Raw genomic sequence first — 16,743 nt, forward strand, 5'->3', positions numbered from 1 at the left:
CAAGGGCAAGGTTTCCTTCAAGCTTTCTGTTTTGTCTTAATTTGGCATTCTTCATAATGCATCCATTTGCCTGAAAATTAAAATAGTGTTTCCATCTGGATCATCGCATAAAACCTACACTCCAGGAAGAAGGCACATAAGTGAGGACCACAGGGCACATGACTGCCCCCCCCCCCCCCCGCAAAGTCTCAACCCCCACCCCACACGGTGACAGGACAACTCTAGCCCCCTTTCTTTCCCATCCACCTCCACCCCCCTGCACAACATGGCGGCCTTCTACACCATTCATCCCCGCTTCTACCAAGGCCCCTAGAAATGCCCGCCAAATACTGCATATCATGGGACTGGACAAACAGGCTCCAGAAAGGCTGCAGGTGGGAGAGTTCCAGCCGTAATACTTCCACTCAGCATGGCCCCAGACAGCCCACTAAGCCTAACTCGGAAGACTCTGAGGATGGAAGGGGTCATCTCCAGAGGTTGAGAACCAGACACCAGGGTGAAGGAGGGACGCAGCAGCTCCCTCAGTGTATTCCTTCCTCCTCCTCCAGCATATTCTCCTCTCTCTCTCTCTCTCTCTCTCTCTCCCCCCCATCCCCCCCACCCCTTAAACACACACACGCACACGAGCACATGCACACACAAACACACAGAGCAAACAAGGCAGGCTCCAAGAGAAGAGCGGCTCATAATTATTGGTAAAATGCTTGTAATGTTTTTCTCTCTACCCGGTAGCTTTCGGTTGTTTTAGCAGCTTAGCGAAGCACTTGGCTCCAATTGAATTGCAAATCAGCAGCTCTTGCCCCAGGAAGAGAGGAAGGGAGGTAGCAGGAAGGGGGCAGGGAAGGATTCCAGAAGGAAAGGGAGAAAGGTGTGCAAGAAAGAAGGGCAGAAGGAAGGAAATGAGCAAGGGAAGCTTGGCTCCGTGCGGGGAGCAAGAAGAGAACCAGAGACTGCCTGTCCCTGCCCGGCCCTTTCCCTGTCCTCATCCATCCTCTGCAGGTGCCATAGCCCAATGCTCCCTCCAAAAAATCAAGACACATTTTATAACCATAATCTTGGGATGGAGTGGGAGGGCCACACTGGGCTTTCTCGACTACCAGAAGAAAAACATATCTTTCTTGGGAATCGCAATTATTTGAAAACAGCATCAAAACAAAAGTCTTGCTTTATGTCTCTGGCAATCTCCAACATTTGTATTTCCATTCGGCCTGTCTATCTCTCTGACCCTGTTTCCCTTTCTGTCTACCCGTCTTTCTACATATCCATCTGTCTGTCTCTTTTTATATGTCTGTCCACCTATCTCCTCCTCCCTTCTGTTGTTCACCAGCACTTCCTTTTCCTCTCTTGGTTCAGAATTCCCCACAGAGGAGCGGAGTTGATCAAGGAGGTCCAGGCAGCGTTTCAGCACCACGGTCAGCACCATAGAACGGGTCCCTCCCTAAGCTCTGACCACAGATTCTCAGATACTGCTCCCAAGGGAGGGAAAAAATCAGTAACTCTTTTCCTCAGAGTCCAGGAGGAAAAAGGAGAAAGAAATTAGCCAGGCCCCGCACCCTGCGTGTGGAGGACTTGGGCTGCCGGTGGAAGACCAGCTCTGGGGCCAACCAGCCAGGCACTAACCTTGAAGAGGCGAAGGATGTTGGCCACCATGATGGAGACCGAGCTCCCGGAAGCACCAATGACGCCCACCACACGTTCAGGTTTGGTGATGATGGGTGGGCCGCCACTGCCACAGCGGACCTCCGTGCCATCCTTCTCGATGAGCGCCTGCACAAAGGTCAGTGACTGCTCGAGGGCATGGGTGTCCCTCGAGCAGGTGTCCAGAATGCGGGCGCCCAGCGTGATGTTGGGCAGCAGGTCCGGGTCATTGTTGATGCGATCCAGGGCAAAGAGCATGGCCTCCAGTCGGTGGATGCCTTTCTCCTTCTTAAGTTCCCCGCAGGCCTTGCCCTCCGAGCCCCGGCCATGTACCGGGAACAGGCCTCCCAGTGTGATGTCCCCATCTATGCGGATGGAATTCATGTGGGGGTGGCCCTTGGGCTTCCCCAGGGAGGAAGGCACCCAGGGGCCATAAAGGCTAAGGAGCAGGCAAAGAGGCAGCCGGGCCCACCACCAGCCCCAGCCTGTCTTCCCAGGCATCTCGGAAATCCCTAGAGACCCATGAATGGCAGGTCCCACTCCTAGCCTTGGCAGGCCCCTGGGCCCACAGCCTGGAGCAGCATGGGTGGGGCAGCCCCCACAAGTCTCTCCGGGGCAGCTTCAGCAGCGGGGGTGCTGAGGGCGGCCAACCAGGTAACCCATGCTGGTGCTCCTTGCCACTCAGGCAGTGCTCAGTTGCCGACACGGGCCATGCCCCCAGGCAGCCAGGAGTGGCCAGGGAGAAGCAAAGCTCTAGTCTTGGTCCCCACGTCCTGCAGGCCTGTTCTTGACGGATGAGTGTGAAAAGAGAATGCTCCTAGTTTGACATATCTTGGCATCAAGGAGAAAACAGCTCCAATGCTCTCCTCCTACCAACCCTAGAAGGGAAAGAGAGAGAGAGAAAAAGAGAGAGAGAGAATCAAACAGAAGCCCAAAGAAGACATTAGCTATTCTGATCTCTCATCAGGAGCCTGAGAGAAGGAGATGCCGGGGGTTATGGCTACAGGCTCCACAAATCTGAACTTGGTTTTCTCCCAGCTGTTGCTCAACTTTGGTTCAAGTGGGAGAGCCTGAGGCAGAAATTAGGTCATGTTTGAAGATTTCACAAGGTCTGTACCCACTGCCATCAGAAACCTGGGCATCAGATAGCACACGCCCCAGGATCAGCCTGGAACTGACTTGGGAGGAAGAGGGGTCTTCCTCATCTTCCTCAACACTTCTCACCACATGACGGAGTAGCAAGAAACCAGTTCCACTGTATCCGACCCCATTTTAGAGATGAGGAAACTGAGGCCCAGAGCAGGGGAGCATTTTGCCCAAGTCACACAGGTAGTGAGAAGCAAAACATCATGCAGAACCCAGTTCCCCAGCTGCCAGCTCTGGGACCAGAGATTCTTAGGTTCCTTGGAGACCCAGGGATAAAGAAAGCCTGCACATAAGAAACCAGGCTGGCATCTGCTCACTCTGAAGACCAGGTACCAGCTGGGGTTGTCCGGGTTCAGAATCCTCCTCCTTAATCGGGAAATGCAAATTTCACATTTCCACCCCAGCTGCCAGCCACCCCAGGGTGAGGAGGGTAACCCCAGGGGGCTCCAAGCCCAAGAAGATAAGCCTCCTTTCCATTTGCTTAGCCTGCCTCCCCACCATCTTTCTCAAAGTATTTATCTCTCAATTTCTCCACTGTTCCTCCTCTCTCCCCGACTTCCTCCCTCTGAGAGTGGGGCTCAGGTTACAGCCCAAGCTACTGTACATTATTAGGATCATTGTCATTATTATTGTTGTTATGATTAAATATTTATCTGCAAGGGTAGAGGAGAGAACACCAGCTCTTCCTCATTCTCACTGCTAATTTGGGCTAATTTCCCCTGGGGTTCCTTCCCTTGCCCCAGCCTCCCGCTCAAAGCCAGCAACCTCCCTCCCCTCAACTTAGGAGGCCACAAGGAGAAAAGCTAGAAGCTGAGTCAGGGACTGGTTGGGGCGCTGACTCCCAGGCTCCCCTCCCGATGAGCTTGTCAAAGGAAGACCAGCAAGTCATGTGCACATGCTATGCCTCAGTTTCCCAAGCTATTTAGAAGAAAGGTTTGCGTTTGGATTGGGGGGTGGGGTTCCTGAGATGTGGTCCCTGCATCCAGCCAAGCAGGGGTCTCGGAGCTGCTGGTCCCCAACTTGTAATCCACCCCCCAGAGGCCCTGACTACTGCAGTTCTGGGGAAAGGAGAGGGAAGAGGTAGAACTCAACTCCCGAACTTCTCTGGCAAACACCTTCTCAAACCTCACCTCACATCTGACCCCTCATCAAAATGCTCCCTCACCTGTTAGCTCCTCAGAGGCCAAGAACACAGCTACTAATTTCCCTGCAGCCCATTTTGCAGGGGAACCAGAAGTCCGGAGGCCTCCCATATCCCTCCCAAAGGCACAGAGCAAGTCAAGATGGGGCAAGACTCGGAGAGAGACCTGGGGCAGCCTGCAGGAAAGCTTCCTAATACCACATTAGCTCATGAAGCCAGGAACCAGTGACCCAGCACTGGCGGAAGGGCTAAGGAGAAGGCTGAGAGTAAGAGCCTTTAAGATGCTGGGAGGGAGGGAGACCCCTGGATGGATCATCTCCAACCCCACCTCCCTGTGCATGAGCTTATCAGATCGCTTCCCCCAGGGGCTGTAGGGAGTGAGGGGCTCTGGGGGACTCGCCAATGATGCCAGGGCCCCGTAATTCAGACAGGAGGAGCCTCAGACAGGAGGAGCCTCGGACAACTCCCCCAGTCCTGCGCCTGCCCTGCCGTCCCCTGGAGAGGCTTTGGGTCCCAAATCTCTGAGACGGAAGGGCTGGAGGAGGAGGCAGCCTGGGGGGCATACTGCCCCTGCAGGGACACATTCTCAGCTATCACAGGGGAGGGAAGGAGTACCATGGGTGAGTCAGCCTGCACAATGCAGTGCTGTCCTGTCCAAAGGCTGGAGGGCCCGTGGAGCAATGACAAGGCCGTGTGCTGTGCTGGGCCCCAGACTAAGTGCTTGGTTTACATTGTCAGGAGCTGGCTGGCGTCATTCCTCCCACACAGATGAGCCCACACTCACACAGTGACCTCCACCCCAGGCACACGGCTCCACACAGACCCCTCGCAGCCCCCCGCCCCACCGTGCCAGCCCAGAGGCCTCCTCGAGTCCCCTGCAGGTCCAGGCTTGGGTGGCCTGGATTAAAACTGGTGGGATGGTCGGCATCACTGTCGTGATGTGGCCGTGTGCTGAGGCCACAGCAGGGCAGAGGCTGGCTGGGAGACTGACAGATAGCCGCTTCTGACTGTCTGTCCTCCCGGGCTTCCAGGCTCTTCGTGAGGGCTCGAAACCGGCTTCTCCTAGAAACTTGAGCCCCTCCCCAGGCCAAGCATCCTGCGCATGGAGGCACGGGTACACACACCACACACACACACGCACACATACACACACACACACCACACACCATTCAGAAACATATACACACCACACACACCATATGCACACACATATCCCACACCTCTTATACAAGACACATGTACCATACACACACACACACAATGGAGAGAGGCAGAGGCTACACAGAGTAAGGAGGCCTCAGTAAGAAGAAAAGCAAACACTTGCAGAATTAGAATCAAGACCCCAAGGCCCCAGGCCCAGCGCCAGGCTGCAGAGCCGGCTCACAGCCGCCCCCCCCCCCAGCAGCCCTGGGCCCCACTCCATCCCTCAGTCCTGCCAGGCCTGCCTTTTCTGACCATCTCCAAAGAGCTTGGGCAAACCACCACCTCTTTTAGCCTCCCCTCCTTCCTTTGATCCTGTAGCAGGAACAAGGGAAAAGTAAAAATACTCGGACTGAAAGGAGCCACCAAGAGCAGAGGCTGGGGGTGGGGCAGGGACAGCCGAGGCCATGCTTCCAGATGCCATAGGGCTATCTCGATCTTAAGGCAGGGGGACGGAGTTCTCAGACAGCCCTCCAACCTCAGACACCTCAGACGTTCGAGGGGGTTGGTGGAGAGGGACATATCCCTCCCCAGATGAAGTCACCGGGAAGGCAGGGGGTCTAAACAGGTGCCTGCCACCCACCTCCAGGGGGTCTCTCATTCTGTCCTTTCTCTCTCCATCCCCACCTCTCTCCTCAACCCCTATATTCCTCTCCCCTCTACCCAGGGCCAGATCTTTGGCTCCAGACAAGCAGGGCAGGACGAGGAGAAGAGGGAGGAGCATGTGGTCATCTCCACATACAACAGCATTTCTCAGAACATCCTCTTCAGTGAAAGGGGGTGTGAGAAGGCGATGGCTGTCATCTACCCTCCCCCCACAGCCCAGGCACCACACTATCTGAGGGCGTCTCTGATATCTGCAGGCCCGAAGGGAGGAACTCCCCCAACCTGTTTCGGTGACCCCTTCCACGCCCTAAGGAGCTGGATCCTGTGCTTCCTCACATCTAACCTAAACCCTTCCCTCCACAACCAGGGCCCGGGCCCGGGCCAGGAGGAACCACAAACCATAAAACAACAACCCGATCCACAGAGAGCCACTGTGATTTCCTAAGGTCTGACTTATTTTCCACTAAGCTGCTTTTGATTCTCCCAAAGCTAAGGAAAGAGAATTCTCCCCAAGCCCAAAGTCAAGGCCAGAGTCAGAGGAAATGACCCTGCTCTCCACTCCCTGGGATGGGGGCTGGGGCTGGGGGCTGCTGGCAGAGCTGCTGGCTCCTGCTCTCAGCCTCTCAAGTTCTGGGCTCTTCCACCCGCCCCACCTCCCAGAACTCCCCCCACCCCAGCCACTGCCTCTCTTGAGTCAGGCCTCCTCCCTCCCCTCAACTTTTCCACTTGAATCCTCCCTCTTCACCTTTGCCTCTCTTGTGGCCCAGCCCTGGTGCTCAGAAAAGCTAGGCATCACGGATGGATGCGTGGAGTCTGTTTGGAATCTCCTGAGCTGTTTAGATGCCTCATCGCCCACATCTCACACTTCCCCAAGCGGGGCTGGCAGCTTTGCTCCCCAATGGGAATATTGAGAGAGAACTGGAGGTCTCCTGTGCCCACAGGAGCCCATGGGGACCTGAGACACGGGCCTGCATGCCACCTCTGCGGCCCCTGCTCTCCTAACCCCCTGTGGGACCCCACACTGGTGTGTTCTGCTGGACAGTCTCGTCCCAGATGGACAGGGGTAGACCCAGGGAGCAGCACCCTACCTTGCTCCACCAGCAACAAGGCCCATAGTTTGATCTCCACCAGTGTGACTCCAAGTCTGGGGGTGTGGCCAATTAGTTCCCTCAAACCCCAGCAGCCCAAGTTGGAGGATCATGTCGTACTCCACTTGCTGTCTGCTTCCCAGCCTGGCACAGTGCCAGGAACTGTGGACGTGAATGAATGATGTGATGTTATGAAGGATTCTAAGTTCTTCCCACCCTCTCTCTCAGGGCATTAATGTAACAGGAACAGCAGCCCAGTTCCAGGCCTGAGGCACTCCCCAGGCTAGCCAGGCTAGGTCTGAAAAGCAAGAAGAAGCCACAGTGGGGGTCTGGGCTCCATACCCCCTTCTCTTCCCAGCTCCAAACAGCTCCAGCTCTCCAGCCTGCATCAGGAACCCTCCCAAGGGCAGAAATCCCAGATCTCGCTTCTCAAGTCATCACTTCCCCATTCCCCGGAACAGCAAGGGCCCGATTCTGAAGTGACTGATTCTGTGCTGGGCATGAGGTAGACACTGCCATGTACGTGGACGGAAGGAAATGGCCAGAGGAGCGGAGAGATGAGGATATCATTCCTCAGCTTAATGCCCATAGAAACTAAAAAGAAAACTTCAGATCCATGGCTGTGCTTTCCCCACTCCATGATTCCCTATAGCCTCCTCCCTGTGACTCTCACCCTTCAGGTAGCCACTGGACTCTTCCTCCTCTAAGAAGCCTGCCTGGATTATCCCAGTTCCTGATTCCTCCTCACACATGCATGTCTCTCTCTCTGTTGCTATTTGACAAGGATGAGCCTGGAAGATTTTAAGGGCCTGCATGAACCACTCTCATCTCTGTATCCCCTGTGCCTAGCCCAAGGCTCAGAACACAGAAAATTCTCAATAAACAACAAGACATGGGCAGGTCCATGCCCAGAGTCAGCCGGCAGCCAAGGGGGATCCCAGAGCAGAATCTGCAGCAGCATTCCCCATCCGCAGAGTAGGTCTTGGACCCGGCACCAAATTCTTACAACCCCCCTGTGTGGTCAGGCATAGAATACAATCTCATCTGCCACGGCAATCTGACAATCTGGTTATTGACCTGTGTCATTGGAATGTGTGGTGAGCACCTGCTGTGTGCCGGCTCTGCTCTGGGCACTGGGAAACTAGAAGTTAGGAGCAATGGACACCAGCTCCTGCCCTGTGGGGTCAATCTGGGAGGTGGCACAGGACAGGCGATAAACAGACCACACAAAGATGTGCGGCACTTTGGGGAATCAAGGGGTTAGGAAGAAACCTAAGGCGGGGAAGGAGAGAGGTCAAGACCCTAGTGCTTTTTCAGAAAAAGATAGGGATGGCTTCTCTGAGGAGGTGGCATAGAAGGAACAACAAAACACAGAAAAGGTGTGAGCCTTTCCTGGGGAGAAGTGTCCCAGGGAGAGGGAAACAAGTGCAAAGTCCCTGAGCTGTGCTAAGCATTCATTGTTCTAGGACCAGCAAGGAAGCCAGTGCACCTGAAGGGCTGTGGGAAGGGTGAGAAATAGGAGAGGTCAGAGAGGGCATCGAGTACAAGATCTAACAAGACCTCTGTGGCTGGAGAAATGGGGGCCCACTGGAGGGCTTGGAGCACAGTGACAGGCAAGGATTCACGACAAACTCCCAAGAGCTGCCACCTGCTAAGGCCACAGCAGCTCACAGACACTGGAGGGCAAAGCAAGCCCATCTCATCAGCTCTGGGCACTTCCCACCCCTGCCAATTCAGCCCACGAAAGGCCCAACACTGATCCTCCCCCTCCCCAAGAGCCAGAGCCCAAATCTCCTCCACCTACCAGCCCCCACTCCCATGCAGACCCCAGGGCCTCTCCTTCCTGCCCCAACTCGCCCCACCCCCACCTACCGCCACCCTCCCGTGTTCTGGCACAATCCAAGTGGCCAAGTATCTTTGTTTGCAGCTGGTGCTATTGTGGGCTTCCGGGCTAATGTGGTTTCTTCCTCTCTCCTCCTTCTTCCTGTCCCCCCTTCCTTAAATCAGAGCTTCCCCAAATCCGGCACTGCCTTGGAAGGCTAGGGCCCAGACTTGCGCAGCATGTCAAAGCCCAGACTCCACTGTCTGGCACAGCCACAAACATGACTGTGGCTGTGGGTGACACTCCCATTCCTAGGCCACACTGAAGCCAGGCAGGGAGAAGGCACCGTGACACCTGAGAAGTAATCACTCACTGAAAACCTAAGAATCCAGGTCAAGTCCCCAGTCTTGTTTCCAAAGATCTAAAATACCTGGGGCGCCTGGTTGGCTTTGTCAGTTAACCGTCTGCCTTAGGCTCAGGTCATGATCCCAGAGTCCTGGGATCAAGTCCCAGGTCAGGCTCCCAACCCAGCAGAGTCTGCTTCTCCCTCTCCCTCTAACCCTGCTCTCTCTCACACACTGTCTCTCTCTCTCTGTCTCTCTGTCTCTCTCTCTCTCTCTGTAGTAAATAAATAAATAAAGTCTTTTTTAAAAAGGAATTTTAAAATCCCTGGTAAGGATGTGAGCCACAGGGGCACCTGGGTGGCTCAGTGGGTTAAGCCTCTGCCTTTGGCTCAGGTCATGGTCTCAGGGTCCTGGGATCAAGCCCCACATCGGGCTTTCTGCTCAACAGGGAATCTGCTTCCCCCTTTCTCACTGCTTGCCTCTCTGCCTGCTTGTAATCTCTCTCTCTCTCTGTCAAATAAATAAATAAATAAATAAAATCTTAAATTTAAAAAAAAAAAAAGATGTGAGCCACAGCAATGACAGTGTTTTTACTAGAAGCCACAGCCCCCATCAGAAAACAGGTGTGAGGGCTAGTTCCTGTCCCCCTGTGGGGTGGGGGCGGGGGGGGGGAGGACTAAGGGTAGGGGACAGGGCAGGACCCAGCTTGGGACCCGCAGCTGGCCCGGCTCTCCTGGGACTCCCCGCATCACAGCCAATGGACAACCAGAGCTTTGTCCAAAACAAGCAGGCTTCATGAAATGCCACACCAGCTAGTCCGCATGGCTCAGCCCAAAACGGCATGGGCTGGCATTGTGGGCCGGCACTTACCCATTAAAGCAGATAATATCTACCTTAATTGAATGGGGTCCAGATAATGTCATTACACGCTGCATTCCCCAATTTATTTAATATACGTGTGTACACATATATTTACGCCTCGCTGCTGCCACGAGATCGCCAAACGGTGAGGTTAATAATAAAACATTTCGACGGGAGTCATCAGCTTTAATTTAAGGGGTGATTTTTACTACCCTTGCGGTGCTCATCTTTCCAAGGAGCCAAGAGAAACAACGGAGAGGCTGAAGAGGCTCTCTTGGGCCCTTGGGCTAGGAGGCAGGGCAGGCAGGGCTGAACCCAGCAAGTTCTGCTGATCTGTCTCCTTCTCATGTGCGGGGGCCAGGGAAAGGGGTGGGGGTGGGGGGTGTCTTAAGGAAGCTTGTCTGGCTTGCAAAGCTATGAGCCTGGAGTTGGGCCGGGAGGCAGCAGGGGCACCCTGGTAGAGAGGCAGAGTGAGAGGCCAGAGAGAGGCCAGAGATGGTAGACAGCCAGGAAAGAAGGAGTTCCCAGGAGCTGAGAAAAGGCAACCTGCACTCTACAAGGGCCAAAGGCAGTGAAATCTCTAAATTAATTTTTGATAGTCCCCTGCTAACTAGGGCAGAGTTGACATGAAAACAAGCCCTCTTTGGTCTTTCCAGGAGCCGGCAGCAGGCTGGGTGGGAGCCACAGAAGGTTAGTGTCCTTGACTCCAGGCCGAGCTGCCCCTCAAGGGAAGCAAGCCCCTGGGTCTCCTGTCTCAGGTCAGCCTAGCCAGCTGCCAGCTCACCTGGCAGCCCCATTGAGCAAGGGCCCGAGTCCCCATGCCAGCTCCCCCCACGCCTTCTCCAGGGCGGCAAAGGCAGCTTCCACTCTGCAGAAGACAGATAACCTTCCAGCCAGCAGCCAGCGGGGCCCAGCTGCCCAGGCTGCTAGTGGGGCCTGCCCACTGCAAAGTTAGGTTCTCGGCCAAGCAGAGGAGGACAGCAGGGTGGACAGATGTCTTGGGGTGGGTGGTAATTAGGGGCTGCCAGCTCCGAGCGCTTTTCTAGGGGAGAAGATGTGTCTACTGGCTGTAATTATAAAGCGCAGAAACCCATGGGTCCTGGTCCCGTCTTTTCCTGCCAGCTGACACCCAGCAGCAGGGTGGGTTCCGGTGTGGCTGAGCATCGAGGAAGCTGGGCTAGGGACCCCCTCAGAGCTTTCTCGCCTGGGCCACCCCCCCCTTCCCCCCAGCAAGATGCTCACTCCCTTGTTCTCTGGCTCACTTGCTCTCGCTGGTGCTCTCACCTACCTCAGGCTGCCTGTCTGCTGCTGTGCTCTTCGAGGCGCTCCTCCTGGGGACGTCACGCCTCCAACAGAATGAAGCCGCCCCGAGGCAGGGTGGGGGAGGAGGGATGAGGGAAGACAGGAGCGGCCTATGCTAGGCCACTGAGGCCGAGGAAGCTGCTCAACTCCTGACATGCTCCCGCCTCCCCACCTCCCCTTCTCCCCCTCCGCCTGCTCAGGACCCTTCTCTGTGCCAGCTGCCTGTCCCCCTCTGTCCCCCATCCCATACATCTCTCTCCTGAGACCCACAACCAGTAGGTCAGCGTTGCCATCTCCCTCTCTGGGCCTCTCTTAAATGTAGGTGTCCCGGGGAGAGGTAGCCCTTGCAGTAACTAGAACCTCAAGGGGGTATAACTTTCTGGTATTTTTGTCTCTGAGAGGTTGAAAGTGGTGACAGGTGGGGGAAAGTTTATGGCTTACAGACAGAAGTTGGAGGAAGATGAAGACAGCGGGGGAGAAGAAGTGGCCAGGCACGCCCATCCAAGGCTAAGCAGAGGTTCAGGGGTACCAACCCCAAAGTCCCCACCACCCACACCAAGGACAGCACTCTGACTAAAGCCTAAAGAGGTCCTCCAAGTGGTCCTCTGCGGGGCCCTGGGGAAGGCACAAGGGCTCTGACCCCCAGTCTCCACTGTAGACATGTCCACCTCAGGGGCCCTCACCCCTGTCCCCCAAAGCCTGCCCAGGGGAGGCGATCACATCTGGAGCCCCCAGACACCTCTGCGGGAATCCTCCCTGCCACCTCAGGAAAGGTCACCAGGAAAGGCTCCCCGCGGGTCCTCACCTTTTAGTGGAAGTTCTCCCAGCCACCCAGGCACTGGCCTCGGAAGAGCTCAGCACTCAGACCCCAGGCCAGAGACCCCACATCCCCTGTGGATCTCAGGGGGTAAAGTGGGGCAGAGCCAGCACGCACCCTGGGGGAGTGAAGCCCAGCAGGCTGTGGGAAGGGGATGCCCAGTAGAAGACTGAGACCACTAGTCGCCCTGCCTGCCCTGGGCCCCCACTCTCACCCCAGAATGGAGACTACGAGGGGAACACACACACACACACACACACACACAGTACTCCCTCTCCCATCACCAAGAGCTTTCAACAGACGACAGAGGGTCAGTCAGACTAACCACCGCTCCAACAAACACGTGGATTCGGGCACCCCACTCGCCAAGCCCAGCTCAGTCCCAAAAAGCAGCTCTCCCCGCACCCAGGGGCAGGCATGGTGACGAGAGGGGTACGGAAACCGGGAGCCTCCTCTAAAAAGGACCTTAAATCTGAAGGAGGGGGTGTCACTCGTGGCCTGGGGGCAGGGGGCGCTCGTACGTTGGGCCTCAGGACTCCCTGCCGCCGCTGCTGCCGCCCCATTTCAGCACAAACAGCCTCAGACAGCCCCGGTGCGGGGGCGCCGCTCTCAGGCCGGGCCTCCACCTCGCAGCCCCGCCCCCGCGCGGGGAGGGGGCGCAGCCAGTTCCTGGGCGCCGGGGAAGCCCGACCCCGGAGGGGACCCCCCAATAGACACATACACACACAAACACATACACACAAACGCGCGCGCGCGCACACACACACACGCACACACGGCCTGGCTACCCGCCCGGCGTCTTCGTAGAGACTCGGGTTTACCAGGGTCCCAGAGAGGGTCGGTGCCGAGTATCCCAGGAGCACCTGACCCTGAAGTCCCGGAGCCGCGGGGAGACCCCAGACCGTAGAACGCAGTCCCAATCCGCCGCGGCCGCGAGCGAGCGGCTGCCGGGCCGGCCGGTGGCGAAGGTGGCGCTGGGGCGGCCGGAGGAGCGGGACGCGGTGCAAGGGAAAAAAGCCGAGGCGCGCGAGGCTGGCGCTGCCAGCCCTCCCGCCGGGAGACGGCGGGGAAGGGGTGCAAATAACGCCGCGTGCCCCCGCCTGCCCTACCCCTGCGCAAAGGAGGCGCGCGAATGCCGCCGTCCACACCTGAGAGCTGGCGCGACCCCCCCCCCCAAATCCGGCAGAACCAGACATAACCCTCCTAAACAGAGACACTTTTCCCCAGGCCCGAAAAAAAGGGGGGGGGGAAAGCCGCTGCCCCATTCCTTCTCTCGGGGGCATTCGGAGACACTGCCCCAGCCCCGAAGGGAGACCTTCCAGCCTCGGTTCCGCGCCCTCCAGCCCCGAGGGCTCGGATCCGCCAGCCCTCCTCCCGGCAACCCTGAGCGCGGGAGCCAGTCAGAGGCCACCTCCCCGAGCCCTGATGTCCCCGCCGCAGCCCGCGCCCCAGAGGCCGGAGGGCACAGTCCCCTCCGCCGGTTCCCGGCGGGCTACAACTCACCGCGCGCCGGCGAGGTCTGTGCCACGGCCAGGGGTCGGTTGCGCTCCCGCCTGCCCCGGGGGCGCAGAGAGGCGGCGGCGGCGGAGGCTGGCTGCCAGCGCTGCCCGGAGCCCGGGCCGCGTCGGACGGCGGTGACGCTGCGGACCGAGCCGGGCGCGGAGCCGCCCGGAGTCCGGGACGCAGCGGGGATGAGCTGGCTGCTGCCCGGCCGGAGCCGCCTCCAAGCGTGCGGCGTTCTGCCGCTGCTCCGGCAACAGCGAGCCAGCTAGTCAGCCCTGCTCCGGCCCCGCCGAGCCCGGCGTCCGAGCCGAAGGGAGCGGGCGACGCGGCTCCGGGCAGCGGGGTCCAGCCGGGGGCTCGGGGCGGGGAAGGGAGAGGAGCGGGAGCCGAGCGGCGAGCGCAGCCGGCCGAGATGCGGGCGCCCGGCGGCGCCGCGGCAGCAGCAGCAGCAGCAGGAAAAAATGAGAGCGAGCGAGAGAGCGCGCTGGAGAGCGAGCGAGAGACAGGGGGAGCGAGGAAGACGCGGAGAGGGGAGGCTGCGGGAGGGGGCGGGAGCGCCCGGGAGCACGAGGGGGCGAGGGGACCGCAGCCGCTCAGCCCCGGCGCCCACTGCCGCTGCCGCACTCGGGAAGGCGTGAACCCAGCCCGGCAAGTTTGCGCGGCGAGTGCGGGCCAAGCGCGCGGCGCTTCCGCTGGCCTTTTAAAGAGAGAGCACCTAGGAGCCCCCCTCCCGACCCTGCACCTCCACCGCCGGAAGGCCGGAGCTCCCAAAGCGCCCCTCCACCCCGCCACACCCCGCCCGCAGTCTTTCCCCCTCCCACCACGCCCCACCGGCGCCCTCTCCTGGAAGCCCCCTTCCTTGCCCCTCCCCCTCAGGCGGGAATCAACTTGGCGACCCGAGGAATTGTAGGGAGCCCTCCCAACTCCAAAGGTCGAGGGTCAGGGAACACACACCCTGGGAAGTACAGCAAAGCACTGCGATGCAAAGGGGTTGCGCTCCTCCCCACCCCTGTGCGTCACTAGAACCCCCACCCGCAGGGCCTCTCCTCACACATCCGCATGCACGTTGCGTGTGCCTCCCTGTGGCGTGTTCATTTGCACGCCCCACCGCTCCTGGTTCGAGCCTATCACGCACCTATCACGTGGGGGGAAACTGAGGCCCAGTGAGGCAAATCCACTTACCCCTAGTCTCCCAGCCTGTCAGGAGGGCTTCTTTCCGCTGAGGCCCCCTCCTCCCCAGAACCCCACTAAGCTAGGGGATCCCCCAGCCCATGGTCCGCAACCCGCTGGTCTCCCTCCAGCACTGGTTTGCAAAGTGTAACAGGTGGCCTGGCGGCAGGCTAACACAAGCCAAGGAAAGAATCCCTCAGTCAGGGAGAAGCCAGAGCTCCAGCAATCCGAGGCGGGCGGGGGGGGGGGGGGGGGGGGGGGGTTTGCTGTGAAAAATCCCAGGAGAGGGCCTGCCTCAGAGGCAGGCAGGGGAAGAAGAGGAGGGAGCCATGCAGCCCTCTTAGGATTGCAAGAGCATCTCGTCCCAGACTGCAGAAGCGGCTTCAATTAGAGCTGTGACGTGTGACTGTCCTTGTCCCAGGGAGGGAGCTCAGCACAGTGCCAGGGAGCTGGGGGAGAGTGGCCAGCAGTGACCTCCTCCCCATCAGCACCTCAGTCCTCCTGGCTGATCTGCAGGGGGCACCCCGCTCTCAAATGTGCCTCCACCTGGGGGGACTCAGCCCCTCTTACAGCCCAACCCCTAATTTCCACAGACAACATCCTTATAGGTCAAGGGAAAGTCTGGGGAGACTGAGGATAGCAGGAATGACCCTCCCCCTACCAGGCTGCCCTCTCTGGTTCCATGCCCCTCATCCCACACCCCTGCCCCTTCCTGAAGAACCTCTCAGACACCCCCCTCCTCCAGAATTCCAGAGTCTGCCAGGCTAGAACCGCAACTTGTTCACCACGGTTCTTCCAGTGCCCGGCACCCTGCCTGGCCCATGGTATGAGCTCAGTGAATGTTTGGTGAAAGAATAAATGTTGACAAAGCCTGAGTTCTCTTTGCCGACACACATAATGGTCCCAAATGCACGTCTCATTTACCCAGTCAGTCTGAAGTCTCTGATAGAAGGATCTAGAGCATGCATTCATTCATGCCTTTTCTTAATGCAACCAGCACTGGCTGGGATCCTGCTCCATTCCCAGCCCTGGAAATCCACAAATGACTGGACACCGTCCTACCCTTGAGCCATGCACCCCACGGCCACGCACGCCTCAACCTGGCGCATTTTATAGAGACTGAAGTTAAGGCCACAAAAGCTCTGCCATCCAGGGGTCTGCCAAGCCAGAAGCACACCTGCTCTGGGCTTTTGGGACACTGGAGTCATTCCCAGAGAGGCCTGGTCCCTGGGCACAGGCTGCCCAGGTCCTCCGGCCCAGGGTTCCTCTGTTTCCCACCCGGGGGACAAGGACCACGATGCTGACTTCCGAGGGCAGGGCTGGGATGCAAGATGCCTCCCATCTAGAGAATGACAGGAGGCTTTAACTCATTCTGCCTGGGGGCTGGCGAGCGGCTCGTCTTACCTTGAGGCTGTGTCTGGCCAAAACGGGGTCCTTCATCTAATTCATGGAAAGTTACCATAAGGGCGAGCACCTGGGTATGAATGAAATAATGTGTGTGGACAGCCCAGTCCTGTATCTAGGTGCCAATAAGTGGGAGCCCCATTTTTAACACAGGATATACTCCTCAATATCCTTGTATCGAGTTAATTAAAAAATTAGTTAATTAATCAATTAATCTGTAAATAAATGGGCCATGGTTTATGGAGAAGCCCAGCTAATGCAGCCATTCTTCCCACCCCCTGCCCCTCGGTGTTGCTTTCACTCTGGCCATAATTATCCGGCCCCCCGCCCCCCACCAGCTGTGTCGCAGAAGGCTGGGCAGGCTATATTTTTCAGGGGTTAAAAAAAGAAACACTGTTGGCTGGCAGATGGCTGGGTTTGTGGACTCGTCCAGTTTGAAGGTGCCCAGCCTGAAGCCTCATTCTTCCGGGCAGCCATCCTGGGCCACTCCAGGTGTCCCCCCACCCCCTCTCCACCGGAGTGCTCAGCTGCCCACTCTCTCCGGTGAGCTCTAGTTTGGTCTGGCTGGGACACCCTCCTTCTCCCTCCTGCTGACTTGGGCTGACTTGTCATGCAGACAGACACAGAAACACACAGACACACAGACATACACGGATAGGCACATGCACACAAAGACCCTCAGAACCAGACACACATACACC

General features: G+C 57.9%; 1 protein-coding gene across 1 annotated transcript in view; it reads right to left on the minus strand.

The window, feature by feature from the left end:
• GRM4 (glutamate metabotropic receptor 4) overlaps positions 1-14,236 on the minus strand; it is a 116,954-nt gene extending 102,718 nt beyond the window's left edge. The window contains exons 1-2 of the mRNA XM_045074721.1: positions 13,469-14,236; positions 1,621-2,516 (exon numbers count right to left, since the gene is read on the minus strand). Coding sequence (XP_044930656.1) covers positions 1,621-2,139 — 519 coding nt within the window. The 5' untranslated portion in view covers positions 2,140-2,516; positions 13,469-14,236. The remainder of the gene's footprint in view (positions 1-1,620; positions 2,517-13,468) is intronic.
• Positions 14,237-16,743: the final 2,507 nt, after the last annotated feature.

The sequence above is a fragment of the Mustela putorius genome, unplaced genomic scaffold (assembly GCF_011764305.1).
Source record: "Mustela putorius furo isolate JIRA1106 unplaced genomic scaffold, ASM1176430v1.1 tig00000135_pilon_pilon_pilon, whole genome shotgun sequence".
Taxonomy (NCBI): domain Eukaryota; kingdom Metazoa; phylum Chordata; class Mammalia; order Carnivora; family Mustelidae; genus Mustela; species Mustela putorius.